Source organism: Mchenga conophoros, linkage group LG15, assembly GCF_057382185.1.
Source record: "Mchenga conophoros isolate Kocher_MC1m ecotype Shallow Benthic linkage group LG15, M_conophoros_male_GT1.1, whole genome shotgun sequence".
NCBI lineage: Eukaryota > Metazoa > Chordata > Actinopteri > Cichliformes > Cichlidae > Mchenga > Mchenga conophoros.
Genome location: NC_140540.1, coordinates 12,657,446 through 12,680,018, shown reverse-complemented (window position 1 = coordinate 12,680,018; position 22,573 = coordinate 12,657,446). Strand labels below are relative to the sequence as shown.

Below are 22,573 nucleotides of genomic sequence, written 5' to 3'. Positions count from 1 at the left end.
GGAAGGATTCTGTTATTCAGTGTTTTTCTAACACTTCTGTTAAGACTTAAATGGGAACCTCACAACTTTACAACAGCTTTATTTTTGTCAGTAACTACAAGCTATAGTGTTTCCTGGTCTTGTCTCTTCCTCCTTTCATAATCACCTTCCCTGTGCTGGTCGCTACCTGACTTTATGGAGTGTGTCTTCTTCTGCTCTCTCCTTATGTGACCTCTTGACATTGAAAGGCCAGCTCAGGTTTGCCAAGTTTCACTGAATTAAAATGGTCCCTCCAAATGTGCTTAGTGGAAATGGCTTTAGTGCGCTAATCCATCCTTGGAGAGGACTTGTTGCGTAACGACTGTTTCCTCAGATCCAGGTGTACTTTTCTGTTCACTACAAATTTTCCAGCGTGGCCTGTGCAGTTCATCTTCAGCAGTATTTGTAGTGAAGGATCAGACAGACAGACAGACAGACGCAAAGTTTCGTACACTTGTCTTTGCAGAATAATAGAGCCTTATTCTGTCCTTCTGAATAACTAGGTAGGCTAAAAGATATTATACACTGTTTATATTATGTATGCTAGTTTATTAAAGCTCCTTATTACAAAAAATTTAACACCCTATAGCAGCCTTTACCAAACGTAAGAGTGTCACAGCTCTGTTGGAAATCTGAAAACCTTCAGCCCCCACAAAAACTTGAATCACAGTAGTATTTTGTTCTGTTTTCGGGGATTCATTTTGATCCTTGTCAAATAAATGAAGAATAACACTTAAAATATAGCCTTTGTTTTATAAGGTATGATCACTTTAAAAATGTGAATATTTAAGCATAAATATTCAGTTCATTTTTCTTTGGTTTTAATTGTTTGCAGCTTGCAGTTCATTGACGCTGGCTCACACTTAGGGACTCGTCTCTCATTCAGTCATTCACCACGTTAGTAGATACACCAACAGGACAGAATAAAATCCAGTAAACTGGACTTTTACACCTTTGTAAATGTTCTGCTTTGTCTGTGTTTGTGTTATTTGTGGATTTATTGCATTAAATCCAGTCCTATTTAGTGTCTGATCTTACTCAACATTATTACCAAATTTGTCTGCATGAAATGAGATGCATGATTATCAGACTTTAAGGCCTCAAAACTACACAATGTAGAAACACCCCCAAAGAAGGAGGGTGGGTGTATCATTTAATCTCTCTGGCCCATGGAAATTAAGGCCTTTTAGTACTTGTTCAAACCTATTGTGAGGTGCCTGCAACTGGATATTTTTTGTGCCTGTTTTGGTCACTATTTTCCTTTTTATTATTCTGCCGATTGAGGAACACCAGTGGTGTGAGGGACTCTGGTATCACTCAGATTACTTATTTTCTATTATTCAATGCAGTTTCCCTAACGGTACTTTCAGGAGTCTTTACAGCACACATTAATAATAATTGTAAATGCTATTAACTTATTATTATTTATTAAGGTTTTATTACACACCTGACTTGCACATAATGAGCTCAGATTCTACCTCTTTTGATGGATTTGCAAATCACTCCTGCTAATTCTTGCCTTTGTGTCAGCACAGCACAGAGCTTTTCTTTAACTGATATTGATATCTGATTTTCTAGTCTTGGTGGGCGGGGATCAGTCCATCAGGGACTCCGCTCCTGCCCACCGCCAGGCACACATTGTACCTGGTGCCTCCTGGAGGTGGTGGGCCTGCAGGAGGATGGGCCCATGTCCCTTTTTCGGGCTGTGCCCGGCCGGGCCCCATGGACTAAGGCCTGACCACCAGACACAGGCCCGGGCACCCTCCCCGGGCCTGTCTCCAGGACGGGGCCCTGGTAATCCTATTCCGGGCAGGGTGAACTGTTCCCTTGATCCTGCACCCAGGACCAATTTGCCATGGGAGACCCTACCAGAAAAGGGGTTAACTCTACGAAACCGAACCTGCTTTTGATTGTCGTGACCATTTGCGAATAAGGGAACTGCCAAAAGTAGTTTCTCCTAGTTCTTTTTCCTCTCTCCATCCTCGATGAGCTCTGTGTTACCCATAAGTCAACTCTTCATCTGGAAGGAAAAGAGGGAAATCATAGACCTGGATGGTGCTCTTATCTTGGATGCATGAAAAAAGTAAAATAATGACTAAGTGTAATATATTAAGGCTCTCCCTTTCCTCAAACGTTTTGCAGAGACAAAGTTATTTGTGCATCAGACATGCATTGTCATGGACTTGCACTCACACCTTCACCACTATGGCATTTCGCTGTCATAGTGTCCCCTCAGTTGTGCTGACACCAGTGCCTCCTGAAGCTGTTGCTTGGTTTGATTTACTCTTCTCAGCGAAGTTGCTGTGGTCAGTTATGCTCCCTTTCCTAAAAGCATATCTGTACTTAAAAGGCATGGGATGACCATCAGCTACAATGGACCATCTATGTCTGCACAGGAAGAATTCTGGTGCAATATTAAGCCCTCAAAATGCTTTGGATGTAATTTTCACGCAACCATCTCACATATATCTGACACAACAGTAATGGGCAGCGTAACCACTTGTGTTTAGAGAAATGCATTTATGCACCAAACTCTGACTGGTCCAGTGATTGTATTTGGCTCTTAATGCTCCCAAAACTGATCCCAAAACCATCCAGATGAGCAGCATAGCAGTTATAGAAATGATCTCCATCCGAATTAACTCTAGTGTTAGTTACACTTTCCACATTGCATGCTTACATGAAAAATTTCTGTAGATTGGATAAACTCTTCTGCCTGAACCAGCTAGCCAACTAATAAAATCATAGTTTCTCTTCCACTGCATCCTACAGGCTGGTCCAGACTTCCCTGCAAAGCCACTGTACTACAAGGGCCCAAACTGCACATGTATCCTCCAAACAGACAAGAGAGTAGTCTAACAACTATCCTTACTTGGTGTCTCCAGCTGTCCTTGCACAAGTCACCAAAGGAGTATGCACACCTAAAAATGCACATCGCATGGCGATTTGAGGTCACTGGGTATGCTTGTTCAGTTGCCAACAGGAGGCTGAGGGTTGGTCAGTACAATACTAGTACAGAGGAAGAACAGCAATGTCAAAAAGTCAGTTGCAGGCATGGACACTAATTTGTTTCCCATCTTGAATTAACAACTAGTCAATGTTAATGTCTTTGTTTACTTTGGGGGAAAATATCCATGTGATTGGAATGTTTTAAAGGGGTGTTGTGATTAAGATCCAATCAAGAAGTGTCTGCGTCACAGCTTTAAAAACAATCTGTTTCTATCTCATCAGACTAAAACTCAATCCCAGAGCTTTTAGTTGAATATGGGATCAGCAGCCTTTCAGAGAGTCTCTGATTTAGGGGTCCTAGAATACTGCAAGAGTGTAAAAACAGCCCTGATTGTAGTAGATATAGAGCTATTATGTATTTTTGAAACAAAAACTTGTAGGTGTTCTCTACATGATGATGCTAAAGCCTTTGAGTGATATATATATATATATATATATATATATATATATATATATATATATATATATATATATATATATATATATATATATATATATATATATATATATATATATATTTTACATGTCATTCCAAAGTTCTTTAATATCTCTCTGAGCTTATTGGCGCTGATTACTGTCTGTTTGAGCATATAATGCACTGTAATTAAAGAAGTTTTTTTTAACTGTATGTGTTTGCACATGTTGATGTGCCTTTCCTGTGACACCTCAGGCTCCTCGTGGTCCTGCAGCTCCCAACGCTTATCCTGTCTGTCTCTATGTGATGTCTGATCTCCCTGATCGCTGCATCACATGAGGTGCTCAGCTGTCCCCCCTCGCAGGATGGCTCACCAGCTCACACTAATCTCCACACTGAGCTAAATTTACAGACAAACAGTTTATTCTCACCTCTGTGGGGCTGTGAGTGGGAACACACGTGAGACACAGCATGTGTAAATCCAATGCTAATTTATCCTTTTATGTTTTCCTTTGACCCTGCTTTGTAGTTGCATGAATGCTGTTAGCTTTATGCAAACTAGAGCTCATGCCTAATCTAAAGCCACAAGTCTCCTCCAGTTGGGACTGAATTATGTTGTATAATACCACGTGGAAAATCCCTTTTGATCGCCAGAGGTTGCAGACAGTGCATAGATGGAGGAACACCACAAATCTGTGTTTTTTTTCCCCCCCCAATGAGATCCTTGTAATGTGTTATCTTTGACAATACTGGTGCAGAAGCCTATTAGTTTTGCACCCAGTGAATGCTGCTGCATGAATGATTGCTGTGCCAGAATGATAGATGGCAGGCTAGTTTTAATGGTCTGTGAATGCGGACATCTCAGAATGATGTGGAGACCTTCAGCTGTAGACCTGCAATAGGATGACTGTCATTGCTACAAAGACACAGAGGAAAAGGACAAACTAGAACATGCAAAATCTGGCTAAGAGGACACTTTAATGATGCATAGCAGGGACAGGACATTGATTAAAAACTACTATCTGCCCATTAAGCTTTAGGGCCATGCCTTGTATATTCATATAAATTGACTGATTTGACTTCCAGACTAATAAGTGTGACAAACAGGGTATTACTCAATAAGAAATAATTGATAAATATTGTGATGTTCCCTTGTGCATTTTATATCTTTTTTCCTGGGTTTGTAAAAAAAAAATATATATTTTTTTTTCAAAACAATTGGAGCTGCTGAGCCTCACTCATTAAATATATGCCCTGACTACATGATGTTGCTCCAATAATCTTTTTTCCTGAAGCCTGATCATCCTAATTTTTTTTTTTCCAATGCCTAAAATGCTGCTTGAAAAGTCCATAGACTATAGCAAGATACTGTTTGAGGAAAGTTTTGTGATTAATGATCATTTGTGTTAGATGAATTCTTAAAGAAGTTCTTAATTAATAACCTGTAAGTCAGCATTAATGGCATTAGTGCAAGAAGATAATAAAGTATTCAAGCAAGTGTAAGTATGATTGATTGTTTCTTTTCTTGATGGAATATAAAATGGGGACGCACAGTTAATAGCATCTGTTTCATTGATGGATGGAACTGTGAGTGTGTTGCACAGAGGTAAGGAAGTGTTGTTTAAGGGTTGGCAGCATTACTGGCTTATCCAACTCAGACCCGCTGATCTATTGGACTTGCAGTCAGAGAGCTTGAGCACCACTAAAACCCTGCTCGGTGCTGCGTGTGTGAACGTGTACGACCCACGTGCTTCACTTAGCGAGAGCAGAGCGGCTCCCTTCTTAGGATTACTCCTCCGGGGAATAGGCTGAGTCACGCTACAGAACAGAAGACAAATGGAGACACGAAGAGAGGAGGGGGCAGGATGGAGAGTGTGATGGGCACCTTTTAAGATGGGTGACAGAAACGTGTTATGAAGAGTGTTTTGTATACTGTGCTCCTGCAGCTCATACCCAAGCAAATTACAATCAGTCTTTACAGTACTAAACTCAGGGCAAACGGAGAGACATATGTTTGTGTCAACCTGTAAGACTCCTCTTTATTATTTTCCTGTATACATCTCTTTTCTTCCATAAACGCAAAAATGCTGTAATGTCCCATTTTGAAATGTGCCATTCAGTTATAAGGTGACATTATAACTGAATCTCTCTGTCTGTAATATTCAAGATATTAGCGGCTCCTTTGTGACTTTTTCAAAATGAGGTTAACCCACTTTTTGAGTTATTTCCATCTTTCTTGATGCTAAATTTAGTTCATTGAAATGTGGGAACTTGGATTTTAGGCATTCAGCTGATTCTAGAGTATAATGTCTTAATTAAAGGCACTTTGTTGTTTTTCTCATGTTATCTGTAGGTAAGTTGACACAGAGCCATGGCTAAATTCACTGTCAGTGAAGGAGTGAATTAGTACATTTTCTTATGTCTTGTAAAATAATGGCTGTCAAAGGACACTGAACAGTCTTTCTGATAATTTTATCTGATTGTTTGTTTGTGTTTTTTACCTCACCTCTGCTTTCAGGTGGTATTGGTGCGTTGGAATGAGCCTTTCCAGAAACTGGCCACATGTGACACAGATGGAGGCATTTTTGTTTGGATCCAGTATGAGGGCCGCTGGTCTGTGGAGCTCGTCAATGACCGAGGAGCTCAGGTGAGAGACACAAGTAGACAAAATGTAAATCGGTCCTTTTAACTAGTTTTAAAAAATTGTAAGAAATTATTGTGTAAATAATGGGTAAAACTATATGATAGAGTTAATGGAAGCAAAGCAAGCAGTGATAATATAAAGCAATATAATGTCATTGCAATAAACCTGTAATACTTAAAGTTACAGTGTGTAAAACCCCGCCACTAGATGTCAGTAGATTTGAAATCGCACTCGACTGAGTTGTCTTTTTTAACCCCCTCCAATTCAAATGCATAATTATAACTACGGTGGCTGCTGTAGGACAAACAACTCTGGCCACAGTTCATCTATAGTGAGTGTAGGCTGTTAAGCCGCTGTTTACCTCAGGTATTTATTGGTGCCCATTTCTGTTTACACTGGAGGAGGCTGTAAAACTTTGCGATACCGAGTTGAGTCGTTAGGAATGTCTTGAACTTTTCTGTTGGCGCTGTTGTTTTTGCTGGTGTTCGTCAGTGTTAGTCAAACTTTCTGCAATGACAGAGGGCGTATATAATCAGAGCGAAAGTGTGATTGTTAGGACACTCAAGTGTAACATTAGCTGGCATAATATTAGGTCATAAGCAGATGTTGTTGTTATTGTTGTTGGTCAGCTGTCTGGACATGTGAGGCTTGCATTTCTATTCTGCTAAGAAAAAATAAATGTGACAATATTGAGAATAAATAAGCGTATTTGTGCATGCTTATGTGTGAGGAGGGGAGGAGGAAGTGGTTAAAGTGACAATGAGGGGGGGAGAAAGAGCAGCAGTGGTGGTGGAGATGATGAGAAAGAGAATATAAAAATATTTATGTCCAAATGTTAAATGGTGGCCACATATATAAAAAGTGATTAGGTGGAACAGCAATGTCCATTTTGGCCACTGTATTGAAGATGGTGGGGCAACATGGCCGCTCACAAACTAGTGTTAAATGGATTTATTATAAATGTATGAAATTGAGTTTGTTGGAAGAAGTAATTACACGCTAATCAATGTATATTTGTTATTTTTTAAATCATTTTTATCAAACCTCAAGTGGTTTTATGTGTTTTTACTGATGCTGCACATTAATTAAAAATTAAGCCTGCCAAGCAAACATAGGTAGGTAGGCCACATCGATCAAACATTGTCATCATTCCTTGAGCTAAGACTTGACACATGTTGACAGCATCTTTTGTGATTACTTGAGTTATTATTGGAGATGACAATCTGAACAATAGCCACACTTTTATATGGTCTGTGCTTTTTAAAATGCCATCGCTGCTCTGCTTTTGTCTGAGAGGTTAAAGTTTTTTTTATATACATTATTTGAGTTGAGGGACACTGTTTTGTCATAATTAGTCTCTAGATCAATTGCATTTGAATAGAAGCAGAGCTTCAAATTTGGAACCAGAATATTTTAGAATTCTTCCTAAAAAATGATTTAAATTAAAAATATAAATCATTTACAGAATCATAAGCTGCTGCTGATTCTGTGTGCAACAGCTGAGGTATATACTATTTATTTATTTTATCTTTTTTAAATAACTCTAACATTTCTTATCTGTCCCTTCTAGGTGAGTGACTTTACCTGGTCCCATGATGGGACCCAGGCTCTTATCTCCTATCGTGATGGCTTCGTCCTGGTGGGCTCTGTCAGTGGGCAAAGACACTGGTCCTCTGAGATCAACCTGGAAAGCCACATAACCTGTGGTATCTGGACCCCAGATGATCAGCAGGTAACACACTATACAGATTTTGAACATAGGATATGTTCACCTGGCACTTACCCAGTCTTCTAATGCAAGTAGAAGTAGAAATGTTAGGTTGCCATTTGCCACTTGTAGACAGAAACCCTGAGAGCTGAATCTGTGAGTGACAGCAAGCTTCCACTGTCTTGAATGTGTTGTTGTCTTTGTAAGGCTATATTTTTGTTTTCATGCCGTTAAACTGTCAGCACAGGTTGGATGTCAGCAGACTTTCAGTCCGTGTATGTGTAACTGTCCTTGTTTATCACCATCAACCCATTTATGTCCATTTCTCGCAGTTTTTTTCTCTGTGATATGCATTTGTCTTGTTTTTCTTTCTTGCTGTTGTCTCATTTTTCTCTCCTCTTTCAAGTGTGAGTCTTTGTTCTTGTGTCAGTGTCCACATTAATATTGTTTTTTTGCACTTGCGCCAGGTGTTGTTTGGTACTGCAGATGGACAGGTGATAGTGATGGACTGCCATGGGCGCATGCTGGCCCATATACTGCTGCATGAGTCAGACGGTATTGTCAGCATGTCGTGGAACTACCCCAGCTTCCTGGTAGAGGACAGCAGTGAGAGCGACACAGATTCTGATGACTACCCCCCACCACAAGGTATTCTACTCAAAACTTCTTCTTCTACCTTCTGATCAAGAAACATACATTAAAACCAAATGTACCTGGTTAATTTCCTGCCTGATTCTCTCTGTGACACATCACATCTTTCAAAGAATAATAAACCTTTATTTAGTCACACTATTTGTCTCAAAATTTAATTAATTGAGTAGAAGTACATCTTCTTGCTTTGCCTCAACAAGAAGATCTCTATAGGGAGATATCTTACTCAGCTATGCAAGTTATCATTGCTAGCAGTCTTTAAACATGGTTTGCAAGACAAGTTTATCTAAAGCAAGAACCAACACCTAAAAAGGAGCAATGAGTCCCAAGAAGACCCAACATTCAGTATTGTCTGAATCATTGCTTGGAGAAATGTTCAGTTTGGAAACTGGCAGAAAGGCAAGGATGACAGCCAGGTCGAAATCCACTTCAGCAGGGCCACAGGTAGAATAGGCCTTCAGGTCCAGCAGTAAACCATCATTTATGCAAGCTAGAGCCCACTAAAGTAAGCTCTTACTTTATCATAGGTTTGTTCATATGAGGGTGAGCTAGGGGTCATACATACTCTGTATAAATGACCAATAAATATACTTAGATGTCACCCATTGGTTGGTTGAGTCCTCTGTTATGAAACCTCAAGCTTCATAATGGGACTCAAAATTTTTCAGGGAAAATCTGGATCTGACTGACAAACCAAGCGACACTGCATGCTCAGGCTGAAGTCACATGTCAAACAATGGGCCCACCCTAAAGGTTTTTCTGCTTTGTCCTCATTTTGTGCTCCATTTGGGACTGTAATTGACAGAACCCAATGCTGAATAAATGGTGACCCCATGTTTACTAGGGATCAGAGTCGAGAACCGGTTCCTGGGAGTACCGGGAATCAATAAGATTCTCTGTAAGAGAATCACTAATGAATCGAATCGATAATTGATATTGATAATGGAATGCACTGACATCACTTTCCAGAAGTTATGTTTTATATACAGTCTGTGCTTCGGATACCAAAAGTGGACCACTTCTCCAAAACCCCTGTAGGTATTTTCATATAAAAACAGATTTCTGCACCTGCATCTCCAAAACAAGTGAAACTGATGGTTTAATATATCCTTGTTGCAGTGCACAGCTTGACATTGCTTGACAAATGGCAGTAATTTTGCCAGTGGCACTGATTGGCTAATCATTAGCCTTCCTGTTGCGTACATTGGACTGATTGCCTTTTAATCAAGAAACCGCCACTTCATGTCACCAAGCCAGACAAATCAGTCAACTGTGGAGTGAACAAATTCAAATGTCTGGAAGTAGCCAGGTCACAAGCACTTCTGCAACCCATGCTTCAGTCTTGTCTCCTTAAATGGACCTCTGTGACCCAAAGTAGCTTTAAAAAAAATAGTTCTTGGCTTTTCTCAACATGTATAAGTGTGTTCGGTAAAAGCATTTAAACTACAGCTGTATGCTGCTGGTCCAGTGTAAGCTGTTTAACGAAGCATAAGAAGCACAAGCCAACTAAAAAACAGTTTTCCACTGGGACAGAAAATATCTAGTGCACTGGGATGTAAGCTGTCTGTCAAGGGAATTATTGCATCTGGTCAGCCTCCTCTCCTGCTGATTTCCGTGTGCACACCAGCCAGCGTAACAAACTGTAGAGAAAAAGAGGCAAAAGAAACAAAACAGGAACCAATAAAAATTAGCTTAATTAGTCCCAGTTGCTAGGGATATATTGGTGAGGGTCTATCCTCCTCCCAGTGGTCTATTAAATTTTTTTTCCCCTCCTTCTTTCACCACAGGCCAGGCTGAAACCTGCTTACCTAAGCTGGAACACAGATCAGGCTCTAACTCACTAATTAAACCATTCAATATGAATTGATTGGCCCCAGTAGAAATGATCTCTTGAGTCAACAACTTGAGTGACGCACAAGGCTTGTCAAATCTTTGTCATGATACATGATGATAACCCATTATCATCGCACAGCACAGTACACTGCAGTTACAGCCCCATTTTGTATCTGATTTAAAGCAACACCTATTTAAAATCCTATCTGTGGGGATGTTGCAACAACAAAGCAGAAGTGGACATTTTATTTATGGTACTATTTGGGTCATTGCAGGATTACATTAAAGTACGGAGTCAAGGATATTTCAGTGAAGATGTATGAGTGCTCTCTGAAGGTGTGTTATTTATAGTAATGTTAAAAATTGGTATATACTCTTGAATAATGTCCCTAAATGTCAGATGATTCAAACTGAAGTACCTTACAGTTCTGTTTTTGAACTAGTTTGTTCTGTCACTTAACGTTTTGTTTCAGTCGTTTTTGCACTTGTTTTTGATGTGAGGCTAAATTCTAGTAGTGGGTAGAAAGTTGGTTAAAGGAAAGCTGTTGTGTTGTATTATTGGAAGCTACTGAGAGCACAGACTTGTATATTTTTCACACGTTCCCCACTGATGGGCACAAATTAACATTCTTTTAAAGACCGATGTACAGACTTTAGTGGCGTCTAGTGGTGAGGTCAAAGCTAACAGCTAACACTTTCCAAATCTATCGCGGCTACACCATCCACAACCATTGTTTGGGCTTTCTTTTCTGGCTGACTCTGAAGCTCAATGGGCTCCATGGAAGAGGGCACACTCTTTATGTATATAGAAAATGCTTATTCTAAGCTACAAACACATTATTTATACTTTTAGGCAAATACATACAAATGATAAAAGAAGTGTAGTTCTCCTAAACACGTGTCTATTAAATCTAAAAAGCATTGTGATTGATAGTTCTGATGAACAGAACAGCTGTTCACAATGCCTGGCTAATATGTTTGTGTTTTGTTTTTCTTTCTTTATTCCTAGTGCACAGCCAGAAACCACTGCTGACAGTCAGCTTCACCTCTGGAGACATCAATCTGATGAACAGCTACGACGACCTCTCCCCCATCCTCATCCACACTGCTCTGAAAGGTTTGTGTGCGTTTGTTATTAATTTTGTTAAGTCAGCAGTTCTCTAGCTGCTTTGGCCTTTGCTCGCTTCATTGTGTCCTTCATTCACTTGTGTTAATTCTTTTTTTTAAATGATGTAAAAATGTGTAAAATGATGTTGCCCTTCATAAACGTATGTGTACTACTTTGCTCTGTGTTGTAGATGTGGTGGTCCAGTGGTGCTCACAGGGGGATCTACTAGCAGTGGCAGGGATGGAGAGGACCCTCCTTTCCACTGACACCTCCTGTCCTCCACCCAGCAGGAACGCCATTGTCAAGTTCTACAATGTTCGAGGCGAACACATCTACACACTGGATACACCAGCACAGGTGACTTATGAGTGTCATCCTAGAAAAATAGTTGTTCTTATATTTAGTAATGCAGGTTGTGGTTCGAGTGGCCCTTCAGTTTGCAGAAGGGAGGACTACCATAACCAACTATAGTTTAAGTGAGTCAGTGAGCCGGGGTAGGAACAATATGAGATGGGAAGGCCAGGGCTACTTAATTAGCAGATAGTAATGACACAAGATACTACAGGGTTTGTACGGGTGCTTGAAATCCTTGAAAATGTTTGAAGTCTAATATTGTCTTTTCAAGGTTTGAAAAGTGCTTGAATTTCAGATGTGGTGCTTAAAAGTGCTTGAAACTGTATTTCATTCACCACAAATAACTATCTGACCGAATAGTTTTCTTACCAGATAGAGAAATAAAATGAGTCGCAAAGTCTAAAAGCAAAATTTCTCTGCCTGGGCTGCCTACGACCTCTGCATGTCAGTGTATTTCAATGTGTGACCCCGCCCCTCCCCCGGACAGTCGGGGATGAGTGCACTAACATGCCTGGAGATTGTTGTTTCCATCAAACACTCCTTAAAACGCCAATGGCGGAGTTTGCGCTCTCGAGTCACATGATAGGTGAGTAAATAATTTTCGAGAATGTGTACATAACACGTGCAAATTTTTAAAACTATTCTTATTATTTTGTGCTGGAAAAGCATGAAAATTGACCTTGGAAGTGTTTAAAAAGTGCTTGAATTTGACCCTGAAAAATGCGTATGAACCCTGATAATATTCTTTCCAGGATCACAATGCTTTTTCAAATTCTTCATTCCATATTAAGTGTTGACTCTAACAAAAATCGTCTCGGATTCAATTTCTGGAAACTGTGAAGTGAACTTGACTCGTGAAACAAATGTGAAAGTAGGGGGATGATGAAATGAACATACTATACAGGAAAATGTATCTTTGTTTAAAAACGGAGATGTTAATCATTGATGTATACATGACAATGTTCGTTTTGGAGATTGGCTCACCTGTTAAGGACGTCAGAGGGTACATACATTCATTTTGATCATTATAGTAAGATTTTAAGATTAAAGATTTTCATTTATTTTATTTTACGCGAATAATCAGCCTGCATGACAGACTTCAGTAAACATTCACAGATAATTTCCTTTTGTTTTCGGTTTTTATTGAATGAAATCACTGTTCTCAGGAATCACTCTGAGGATTTCACTCCAGCAAAGAAGTGTTTTGCAGTAATGACATGATTTGCTTTACATTAGCCTTGTGAAAGCATATTATTCATTCTCAGATGTGTCTTCCCCTTCATACTGTAGCGCCCCATCACTACGCTCTGCTGGGGTCACCGGGACTCTCGTCTGTTCTTGGCATCGGGCCCAGTGCTCTATGTCGTGCGAGTTGAGCACCGCGTTGCCACACTGCAGCTGCTGTGCCAGCAGGGCATTGCCACAGCGTTAAAGGAGGAAAAAGACGTTGCCAAGCTCACAATGCCTTCCCGGCTCTGTTCTTATGTCACTGCCGCTTTTGTTCCCACCATCAAGGTAACACAGGCCAGGAGGGGTTTATTTCTATTAAAACCATAAAACACCATGTGAATAGATTTAATAGTGGTTTGGGAAGAGCTGTAATTAGCATAAAAGTTTTTAAACTTAACTGTACTTTACATTTCTAGCCTCCCATCCCAGATCCAAACAACATGAGAGATTTTGTGAGTTATCCGACAGCTGGAAACGAGCGCCTGCACTGCACCATGAAGCGTACGGAGGATAACCCTGAAGTGGGAGGGCCTTGCTATACTCTGTATCTGGAGTACCTAGGAGGTCTGGTCCCTATCCTCAAGGGCCGAAGAATAAGCAAACTTCGGCCTGAGTTTGTTATTATGGATCCCAAGACAGACGGCAAAACAGGTGAGATTAGTTTTTTCATACCTGTAACTTAAAAAGAATAATTTTCCAAAGAAGACCTGAAATGTTTGTTAGCTTCTAAATGCAATAACTACATTTTTATGTTGGTTCTAAAATAAAGAATACAGTAAGATCGTAGAGATAAGAACTAAAAATGTATCTTTGATTCTGAAATTCAAGTAGAACTGCAAAAGATGAACCCCGACACAGTTCTGACATTGTCCAGTAGTTTTCCAGACGTTCTTACTTTGCGAGTTTTAGTCACATAGGGCAGACTGGACCCATGTTAATTAAAAGCTGCTTAATGGGGCCTCTTATGGCCCCTGGGTTGCTCATAAATCAACCCTCTCTCTCCCCACGCAGTGATAAATGAAGCCAGCCATGAAATGGTTCCAGACCATTCACACTTTTATGTTCATCAAATAAATTAGTTTGACCTAAACTGGAGCAGCAGCTGTGCTTTGCAGACTCCTTGTGACTGTGGAAGAGGAGACAAAGTGAGAACGACTGAAGAAATGAATGTTTGAGAAATGGTAGAAAAATGCTTTGATAGGATGATAATGATGGTGATGTTGTGGCAAAGCTATGACAATTCTTGCCTCCGGGTTGCTCAAGTAGATTTGAAAATGCTTCCTGCAGTTTCAACATACCTAAAAAGAATACCAAAAGGCATTCATATTTTATCATTCTTTATCCAGCCCATCTGAAAAAGCAACATTACTAACAGTTGAGCAGTGACTTAACTGAGAGAACAAATGACACGTTGTTTTTGGTTGTATTGATCTGAACATTTCATCAAAAGTAACATCTTAAGTGTCATTTTCATATTTTGTCTCCACAGATGAGATATACAGCAACAGTCTGATATCAGCCATGATTGACAGCTGTAACTGTTCAGACTCCAGCGACATTGAGCTGAGTGATGACTGGGTTGGCAAGAAATCGCCAAAGATATCCAGGGGTAGCAAGTCCCCCAAACTTCCCAGGTAACTAAACCCCGGCTTTGTGTGTACAGGAGCATGTTGCATCAAGCCACTTTGTCTCTTCTGTTTGACACTTGGATCTTTTCAGTGATTTAGGTGAAGCAGACAAGCGGAGATTAGTTCTCTGCAGGTTTTCAGTTTTAAACAAGCGGGAATCAAGTGATCACTGGCATGCTGAAGAGTCTGATACAAGAAGCATTTATATGACAGTGAATTCATTTCAGAAACATGTAAACAGCCACATTAATTCTGTTTAAGATTTTATGGCATTGAAACTAATTTTTTCTGAGTTTTTTTGTTTTAACTGTTAAAATTTATTTGAATGCTCCTTTTCTTTGCTGTTTGCTTTTTGGTTTCTCTGCATGCCTAAACCTTCTTCTTCTTTTTTTTATTTGCCACTTTCTCTGTAGAGACTTAGTTTGTCCCTTTACCAACAGGATCAACATTGATCCCAGAAAATCTCCCAAACTCTCCCGTGCTACGCAGGAGATCTCCAGGTCACCTCGGTTACCCATACGTAAACCCTCAATTGGGTCTCCCAGTCTAACACGGAGGGAATTTCCTCTAGATGACATCACTCAGGTAAACATCAGGTTATCGTAGCTGAGTGAGAAGCTGGTAAGGGATCACGTGCTGCCTGTGTGTGCTGTGAAGCACGACCGATGGATTTTTACATAAAATGTACTGTTGTAAATTTCGGAATGTGTCTAATATATTTATAGAAAAATGCATCGTTTTTTTTTATCTTGCAGCAAAATTACCTTGCTCAGGTCACATCCAATATTTGGGGAACAAAGTTCAAGATAGTGGGGCTGGCTACTTTTTTACCCACCAATCTCGGTGCAGGTAACAAATCAACGTGTTGGATAATTAAACATTAATTCCAGTTAAGTCTAATTTGTCTGTTGTCACTTTTCTTTTCCTAATTTATTTATTTTTATTGTGCCTCTCACTCCTTAGTTATCTACAAGACAAGCCTCCTCCATCTGCAGCCCAGACAGATGACCATCTACCTGCCAGAGGTGCGGAAAATCTCCATGGACTACATCAACCTCCCTGTCTTCAGCCCCAATGTTTTTAGCGAGGATGAAGATGACCTGCCTGTTTCAGGCCCTACTGGCGGTGCTGATGACAACCCACCCTGCACTGTCAACATCCCTATTGCCCCCATCCATAGTCCAGCCCAGGCCATGTCCCCTGCCCAAAGCATTGGTCTGGTCCAGTCACTCCTAGCCAATCAGAATGTTCAGTTGGATGTCCTAACCAATTCCACGGCAACCTCTACTGGAGGGGCTGCTGGTGGGTCAGACCAAAGCCAGGACACCATCTTGACAGCCCAGTACACAGTACCGACCAGGTACTCGAGTCCTGGTCAGGTCATATTTGGGGGACTGGAAGTAGGTCGCCTAGTGGTTGGACCGCCACCTTCTCATCATCCTTCACAACAACAACAACAGCAACAACACCCAAGTCAACATCAACAACAGCAACAACAACAGTCACTTCAACACCACCAACAACAAATTCAGCACCATCAACAGCAACTCCAACAGCAGCAGCAGCAGATGCTCCAGCACCAACACTTACAACAACAGCAGCAGCACATTCAGCAGCAGCTCCAACACATACAGCAGCAGCAGCTCCAGCAGCACATACATCTACAGCAACAGCAACAACTTCAGCAGCAACTGCAGCAACAGCATCAACTGCAGCAACAGCAGCAAATGCACCATCAGCTGCAAGCACAGCAGCAACAGCAGCACCATCAGCTTCAGCAGCTTCAAATTCAAATCCCCGTTTCCTCGATGTCTTCAGGACAGCCTTCGGGTGTACCTCTGCACCAGCTACAACCTGGGGCCTTGCATATCCAGATTCCTCATCAGTCTGCTGATTTAGTGGTTGAGAGAGCAGTAGGGGGCGAGCACGAACACTTACTGAAGATCAAAACTACTCGGTCACCTCCACAGCTGGCTGAGGGTGACACGGTGGTGTTCAGTGCCCCTCTAGAGCTAAGCAAGATGAACCCCCCACCCCCCTACCCTGGGACAGTGGCTGCTGCTGTGGCTGCTGCTGCTGCTGCCTCGGTATCAGCTTCCGCTGCATCTTCCAGTGCTGCGTCTGGATTAGGAGGGGGCGCCAGTGGAACTCCTCCCGCTGGAGACCTTTGCATGAAGAAGGGTGAGTTTCCACTTCATCCTTCAGGCCAGCAACAAGCTCAGTATCCAACACCGCTGGGCTATGAGAGGATAACGACATTTGACAGCAGTGGGAATGTGGAAGAAGTATGTCGTCCTCGAACACGCCTGGTCTGCAATCAGAATGTCTACACGCTCCAAGGACCTGGCAGCTCCGCCACTCTCAGGGTAACCTCGTCTTCATCCTCCTCCTCAGCTGACAAGAAGCTGCAGCTGCCCTACACCTCTGCTACCCTGAACAGACTCACTGCACCTCGCTATTCTATACCCAGTGGAGACCCGCCTCCGTACCCTGATTCAGCTAATCAGAACAGCTCTGCTGGCAGGAATCCCGGACAGAGGCTTGACAGCAGTTTGATCCACGCCACCCTCAGGAGGAACAGCCGAGAGGCAGCCCTCAAAGTTTCCCAGATGCTGGAACCACCTAGACCACTCCCTCCCAAGGCGAAAAACAGTACTGCACTAGCAGCCTCGTTCCAGCAGAGGGTGCCAACAGCCTTATACACCTGTAGTCAGTGTAGCAGTGGATCTAGTGTTGGAGGCACTGCCCCAGGGAGTGCTAATGGAATAGCGGGAGGAACTATTATCAGACAAGATTTTCCTCCAGGCAACGGAGCACCGCACAGCACAGTCATTGTTCATTCAAACAGTGCTACTCCTCTGGCCTCCCAGTCCTCTTATAATCTGATGAGTTCACTTGAAGTGTCTGGAGCTGCAGCAGGGGTAAGCGGCAGAGATAGGGCTGATTACGTTAATTCAGCATTCACAGAGGATGAGACACTGAACCAATCATTGAGGCATCTGGCACTAGGAGGAAGTGATGCATCAGGGCTGGTGGTCAAGCGCCCACCTCCCTATCAGTGGGATCCAGCATCCACAGAGGAGGTGTGGGTTCCTCAGGAACGGACAGCGACTTTAAACTCCACTGCCCCCCCTGTACCACACAAACCACCTCCCCTTATTCTTAGCCCAGCTCAGCACTTGGATGTAACCAGGCTGCCTTTTGTCCTTTCTCCAAAGTCCCCCACAAGTCCTAGTGCTGCATCATTCCAAGCTGCTGCTGCTGCAGCAGCTACAGGCTACCAGATCTCGCTCCAGTACCCCCAAGCAACTGCCTATTCTGGAGCCCAGCTCCAACCCATCCCAGGTTCTCCACGCCCCTGCGCCTCACCAAAGGAGGTGGTGGCACCTTTGCCCTTTTCACAACAGGATGCAACCCTAGTGTTACCACCAGGTTATTCTGCAAATCTGGCCAACCTAGCCTGCTGCCCCCTCCCACCTATGTACCCAGGAGGAAGTGCTTGTGCTGGGCTTCCCATTCCTCCCATTGCCCTCCACACACCCTGGGGTACTTACAATTCTTGCCCACCTATGACCAGTCCTGCAGTGCCACTACCACCCAAAGCCTCCCACCTGGCAGTAGACAAAAATGTTCTCTCACCACCACCTCCTCCGCCACCACCACCTCCGCCACCACCAGCAGAGCTGCAGAGCCATGGGGGATTACAAGAGACCATGACAGAGGCTGGGGAGAGTTTTCAGGAGGTGCTCTCCTTGACTGAGAGCCCTGTACCGCAGCGATCGGAGAAGTTCAGTAAGAAGAACCGCAAGCGCGTGGACGGTCGGGCTGAGGAAGCTAATGTGCCGCCACTGGCCGAAGGGAGCAAATCCAAAAAAGAGGGCAGAGCCCTGGGTGATTTCAATTCTCTCATTTCCAGTCCACGGTTGGGAGGAAGAGACAAGAAGAAGATCAAGGGACAGAAGGAGCAACAGTTGAAGGCTAAGAAGCTGAGTAAAGCCACTGCCAATAGTGAGTTCCAAGATAGTTCAGAAAGTGAGCCAGAGCTATTTATCAGTGGGGACGAGCTGCTCAATCAGTGCCAGAGCAGTAAAAAGGGTTGGAAGAGTAAGAGGAACTTGAGGGCTGCCAGTGAGCTGGATGAGATCAAGTGTCGAAAAGCCAATGAGAAGGAGGACAGAGGGCTTGGCAGCCAGGGCTTTGTGTATGTCATGGCCAACAAGCAGCCACTGTGGAATGAAGCCACGCAGGTATACCAGCTGGACTTCGGTGGCCGTGTCACCCAGGAGTCCGCCAAGAACTTTCAGATTGAACTGGAGGGGAGACAGGTGATACTTTTCTTATATAACTTGCAGAAATAATAAGTACACACATTCAACATTTATTGATTTAGAGCATTTCTCCAACAGGATTGAACCTTTTTTCCTTTCAACCTGCATGAACGTTTTTTTGTTTGTTTGTTTTGTTTTTCCTGTGTAGGTGATGCAGTTTGGCAGAATTGATGGCAATGCCTACATCCTGGACTTCCAATATCCCTTCTCTGCTGTGCAGGCCTTTGCAGTAGCTTTGGCCAATGTTACTCAACGCCTCAAATGAGATGTCTCCTCCCTATTTACCCTGAGTTGTGGGCTTTAGATGCAGTCTGTTGAAGGGGGTACAGCTGTTTCATTTGAGAATCATAAACTCTTGGATTGGATTCTGGAGACGAGGACTAAAATAAGCCCTGGCCATAGAGAGAAATACAATCACGCTGCACTACACAATGCTGCCACTAGTGTTGGTGCAAAAGCATCGATTGCATTTATGAAGGATGCCGTCAGACCTGCTCCGTTCGGCAGTTGCCGGCACCCTGCAGTGCATGTAGGGCCAAAGAGCTGAGCTTTGGTAAATCATCATGCAAATAAATGCTGCTTTAGCTAGGAGAAGCTTATAGATGTGATAACCAATTGGTTAAGAGAGAGAGAGAGAGAGAGAGAGAGGAATTGCTATGGTGCAGTTTTCAAAAGAAGCAGCAGTAATACTTGAAAAACACACTCTGGAGATCAAACTTGTTATCCCTAGAGCGCACAGGTACTACTGGGCACTGAAATCCATTGCTGTACAAACCTTTAGTGAAACAGTTACCACTTTATTATACTGCTTTTGCTTTTAGGATTTTCTTAAAAGACTAAACACAGTGGAGGGTAGGAGGGTCTTTTTTTGTTTTTGCTCTCTGCCCTTTCCTTTTGTTACTGTTGCAGCCTGTCTGGGCTGGAAATGAGGTTTAGATATATGCATTATTTTGGAACACTACTAAGAGTTCAGGCTTTTCACTGTTGTGAAAAGTGGGCCACTGTTACAATATCTGAAAGGTAAAGACCTGCAGTCCACGTGCTGCTTTGAAGGAAGAAGAAATGTTACTCTAATTTATATGTACATGTTGTTTATCGATTCAGATATAAATCTTAACATTATTGTCATTGTTGTGTTACATAATCCTCACACAGCTTTCTTACCTGATTTATTTGGGAGACTGAGTTTGAATATTACTGTGTAGTCAGGAGAATTCAGGTCATAGCAGTGTACAGACGTATCCTGTACTATCCTGTACTGGTGACATGGGCGCCAAAGAAGTGGCCAAGGCCGAGACTGAACAATTTAAGCTCTGGCATGAAGTGATTTGTCACCTGATGTCACTTCTGTGAAGTGAGTATGTAGTTGTTGTTGTTTTGGGGGGGCTGTCCCTTCTCTTAAAGACCACACTAAACATCCTAGTAAGGTACATGAAATATTTTTGTATATTTCACTTATGCCATTTCATACTCTTTTCAGAACTCATGTAAATACATATCAGTCAAATGTACAATGTTGTAAAGAGACTTAGGTGGCAGATTTCTGTTTACACTTGTCTCCACTGTGTGTAAGTGTAATTCCACATGTGGAGGAGAGCTGTAGTACTGTTTTAACTAAGCAGCCAGGACCATAGAGAGCAGTTAAGTTGATCTTACCATCACTGAAACTCTAAAGTCTGGTCTCCGACGGAGAATGAAGCTACGAGATCTGCCCGTTCAGTAAGCTGACTTTGAAATCTGAAAAGCTGTTTTGTTTTGGGGTTTTTGTTGTTGTTGTTGTTGTTGTTGCTGTTTGAGGCAGGGAAGCTTTTGTTTGTGATCAGCTAAGGACAAAGAGCGAGGCCAGCTGGAAGAACTATGGGCAGCAGTAAATTATTCATTCACGGTGCAAATATGTGCATTAGATGACAGCCAAAAATCACAGAGAGAAACGGGAATGTTGAGTGCTCAGTGAAATTGGGAAGGTGTGATGGCATACCACCTCAAATATTTGTGCCAAAATATAGACTTCTGAAAATCTCAAGCTGAAACAAACAGGCCTATTGGGAAGTGTAACTTCTTTACTTTGGACCAGCTCTGCTTGGTTTGATGAGATTATTAGATTTTTTTATTTTATTTTTTCTCATATTTAAAAAAGAAAAAAACAAAACAAGCATGTCTGTTGGGAAGTGGGTTGTAGAGATGTGGACTGAGGAGAAAAATAAATGGTCTCCTGATCTTGAAAACGAGCATGTCGTAAAGAAAACTTTTTTTTTTTTGTTAGTTGTGCAATATTTTCTTTAACAAAAAAACCTTTGTCATTTCTTGTGACCACAGTTTGTTACCTTTTTACTTTAGCATCTCAGTTGCTGGTCTGTACATCTTTATTTATGAGATTGTTCCTCAATGTAGATCAAGTATACATACTGTATATTGTGAAGTTTTTTTCCCCCAAACATTTCTTTGTGTTGGGGGGGGGGGGGGGGGGTTTACAAGTATAGCCCAAGTTATGAGATGGAAATGCAGGGATTGGGTTTGAGGGATGGGAACAGGTGACTTTTTGATGTTTTGTGAAGTTTGCATTGGTGGAAAAGATGTGAATGAGTAAGTGCCCGGTTTATTGTAGTTTGTAGACTAGTTATGTAGAGTGTAAATGTCAAGTCATGGTGTGTCTGTATTCAGCTGTGCAGTCTACCAGCCCCATCAGTGTTGAATCTATCCTCTTCAACCATGTGTGGTCATGACTTCCTGCACATACACACTCATTCATCGTTCACAGGAGTTCACAAGTGTAAGCCACTGAGTTCACGTTCAGCGTTGCTAATGGACTTGGTTAAGGGTTCACTTTAAACTGATGATGACCTGTTGTAGATATTGTAGAATTTGGCTTTTCTCTAGAAAAGATCTGTGCTTTGTATTTGTAGCTGTAGACTTAAATGACAAAAAAAAAAAACTTGGGGAAAAAAGTCAGTCTGACTTGGTGACTGAACGTTTATAGTGAATGGATAGTAAGGCATGCCATGTAAATTATTTTATAATTGTATATGTCACGCATCTTTTGAATAAAATGTCATTGTTTCAGAAAAACACTGGTTTTGTCTTAAATATACATAAATATACTGCAAAGCTCCAAGGAGCCAGACTTTCTTGTAATTTTTTGTGCTCTTAAGCAATAGTCCTCCAGGTTTCTGAAGGTTCTTCCAAGTTGTTGTTGTTGTTGTTGTTGGGTTTTTTTGGACATAGGCTGCTTTTTCATTCATTTTCAGTCCAGTCCTTGTACCTGACAATTTTCAGAGGGATGTTTGTTTGGTTGATAAGCCACTTAACACTTATCTATGGATCATTCAAGCTCAAAACAGGAACCTAAATGGCGGGATGAACCAGTGTTGTGTCTATATAGCAAACAACTTAGAACTTAACATTTGTTCTTTGCTATCTTTAGTTACTTTGTTGCTATCAGCCTGCTGGAAAAAAAAAAATTCTTTATTGAATCTGTAATTTACCACAAATGGTTTCCAAAGTACTATTAGCCCGAAACGTGATATATCATAGGATGGTGTGTCCTCAACACATTTAAGGAAGCTGATGAAGTGGGTGGCCTAAAAACACTCTACAGCAGATGAACGGTATCTGAAAGTTGTGTCCTTACAAGATGGGAAAGAAAATCC

At 41.8% G+C, this 22,573-nt stretch overlaps 1 protein-coding gene across 4 annotated transcripts in view; it reads left to right on the top strand.

Moving 5' to 3' along the window:
• Positions 1-21,992, top strand: part of tulp4a (TUB like protein 4a) — a 29,220-nt gene extending 7,228 nt beyond the window's left edge. For 3 of the 4 annotated variants that reach the window (XM_085245805.1, XM_085245807.1, XM_085245806.1), the window contains exons 3-14: positions 5,961-6,089; positions 7,657-7,818; positions 8,262-8,442; positions 11,288-11,395; positions 11,577-11,743; positions 13,031-13,255; positions 13,387-13,621; positions 14,460-14,604; positions 15,012-15,183; positions 15,354-15,447; positions 15,562-18,923; positions 19,075-21,992. In XM_085245805.1, the coding sequence (XP_085101931.1) occupies positions 5,961-6,089; positions 7,657-7,818; positions 8,262-8,442; positions 11,288-11,395; positions 11,577-11,743; positions 13,031-13,255; positions 13,387-13,621; positions 14,460-14,604; positions 15,012-15,183; positions 15,354-15,447; positions 15,562-18,923; positions 19,075-19,191 (5,097 nt within the window). In that variant the 3' untranslated portion in view covers positions 19,192-21,992. The remainder of the gene's footprint in view (positions 1-5,960; positions 6,090-7,656; positions 7,819-8,261; positions 8,443-11,287; positions 11,396-11,576; positions 11,744-13,030; positions 13,256-13,386; positions 13,622-14,459; positions 14,605-15,011; positions 15,184-15,353; positions 15,448-15,561; positions 18,924-19,074) is intronic. The other variant, XM_085245808.1, reaches the window with a different exon arrangement.
• The last annotated feature ends 581 nt before the right edge of the window (positions 21,993-22,573 follow it).